Source organism: Penaeus monodon, chromosome 36 (assembly GCF_015228065.2).
Source record: "Penaeus monodon isolate SGIC_2016 chromosome 36, NSTDA_Pmon_1, whole genome shotgun sequence".
NCBI classification, from domain to species: Eukaryota; Metazoa; Arthropoda; class Malacostraca; order Decapoda; family Penaeidae; genus Penaeus; species Penaeus monodon.
The window spans coordinates 15991890-15994245 of NC_051421.1; the positions used below are offsets into that span (position 1 = coordinate 15991890).

Genomic DNA, 2356 nt, shown 5'->3' on the forward strand with positions numbered 1-2356 from the left:
CTTAATATGCATGTGCTATTCTCCTTCATTTTTTCGTGCTGTGTTTTGTGAAGGAACATCTGCAAAGACCTTTTTAATAAAGTATAAATATTTAGAGCATGAGGGATGATAACATACTGCAGTCTTTCTAGACTTCGTGGAAAAGTAGGGTTTACAATCACAATTATTCCATCGAAACGTACCCTTTGTCAACTCTGCTTTGTGACCGCAGTTGCTTGCGAGTACAAAAACAAGCAATAAAAGATCCTTGAACCATTAGTCAGGAGTGCCAGTTTCACTTCTCACGAGGACACTATGTTAACCTCATAAAAAATAAAATTATTCTGTGTTGAAAATGATCTTAATTAGCATTACCTTGTTCATGATAATAATGATAGTTAAATTCATTATAAAATTCAAAGGCTATTCGAAACCATTTGTATATTTCTGACACAGATTATAATTCATGATACAATACTACCGTATATGTTTGTGTGTATGTATGTAAGTATGTATGTATGTATGTATATATGTATGTGTGTATGTATGTATGTATGTATATATATATATATATATATATATATATATATATATATATATATCTGTATCAAACGTCTCGTTATTAACATAAGCGACATTTGCATATACAGACTATGAAACTTATAGTAGGTGAATGCTTATTGTTGTTGAAGAACACATTGTAGAATTCATGCTGAACAGCTGCGAGTAGAACAACGAAGGGAATAGCCAGAAAAAACAGGGTTATGCTGAAAGTCTTTTCGCTATATCCGTGTGTATCTTGTTCTTATATGTGTTCTACTTACTACAAATTATTATTACACAAATCTCTCTCTCATGTAAAACAGCAAATTTACTGATAATCGCATCTTGTGGGTTTGGGTTTAACTTTGATCCCGTATTAACTTTACTGACACTTGCAATAGACGCCTTACGATATGTCGTCATTTAGCAAACAATGAAGTCAGATTTAGCAACACTTAGGGTTCAAAACAAGCGAAATCAGAAGATCTCAGCTGTTTTAGTTGAAATAACAAACATATTTACACATATTTCACAGACACTATCCTTTTATATTTCCAGAATGTGGCTCACACGGACGTATCTCGCTCTTCGTCTGCTGTTCACAGTCTCTTCCCTGGGATATCTGACGAAGGTTAGAATCTTGTTGATTAAATATATTACCAGTTCATCGAACCAGTTTAATCAATATTTTTTCTTGCCTGCTAATTCATGTGTCAATTAAACCCTTTCATCAGTTCTCTTGATTTAATATTTTCCCCCGATTACACTTCATTCCTGCCAGACTTCAAGTCAGATTTTCAGATACCCAAAAGAGCGGGAAAACTTCCTGAAGCAACCATACAAAACGGAGAGAAAAATCCTTGTTTATCCGTAATTAAGTATAGTAACAACCAGTGAACCACCATACTACGACCATAATCAACCACGAATTTCAGACTAAAGCACCCATTAAACCACATTACAAAACCATCAACCGCGAAAAATTAAACCGCAACAACCACATTTCACAACCATACACCATCCAGGAAAAAAACATATAGCAAATTTTCACAACCAGATTAAACCATCACCAACTAGGAAAAAAAAAAAAAAAAAAAAAAATCCAATTTTCAAACCCAAATTTAAACCACACCCCAAATAGGAAACCCCCCCCCCCGAATACAATTTTTCACCACATAAAAAAACAACCCAATACACAAATTTTTACAAACCACATTAAAACTATACAACAAGAAAAACAAACAAACACAGACAATTTTCACAACGACATTAAAACCATCACCAACCAGGAAAAAAAAAACGCCAAACCCACACACAGCCAATTTTCAAAAAAAAAAAATTATAAAGATCCCAACAAGAACCCCCCCCCCCCCCCCCAAACAACCAATTTTTACAACCACATTAAAAACCCATCAACCATGAAAACCCCCCCCATCCCATAAGCACCCATATCACACCCCCCCTCCTTCCCCCAGGCCCAGCTCCCCGGGGTCGTGACCCGCTTAAGATCTCCGGCAGGACGGTCCCGCTACGCTTCACCGGTCCGCGAGTGCAAACCGTCGGGCACGCGAGAACCAAGTTTAAAAGGCTTGCCCCAAAACGGCTTTTATTTTTCCCTTTTATTAGTATGTATAACACGTACGAGCGCTTTAAGTCATTATGAAGCTAATATTTATTGTGGGGTGTGGTACATGTAATATATATTATATTTTATAAAATAAATAATTTATATAATATAATATAATTTTTAAGTATATGTATATTAAGTATATTTAATGTTATATATATATATATAAAATATATATAATTTTATATTTTTTTTTTTGTGGTGTGG

General features: G+C 34.7%; 1 protein-coding gene across 1 annotated transcript in view; it reads left to right on the forward strand.

Annotated features, from left to right (window-relative positions):
• The window catches only part of LOC119595793 (inter-alpha-trypsin inhibitor heavy chain H3-like), a gene marked incomplete in the record, with an annotated part of 39720 nt that overhangs the window by 1057 nt on the left and 36307 nt on the right, over positions 1-2356 (forward strand). Inside the window, 2 exon segments of the mRNA XM_037944960.1 lie at positions 1081-1153; positions 1998-2021. Coding sequence (XP_037800888.1) covers positions 1082-1153; positions 1998-2021 — 96 coding nt within the window.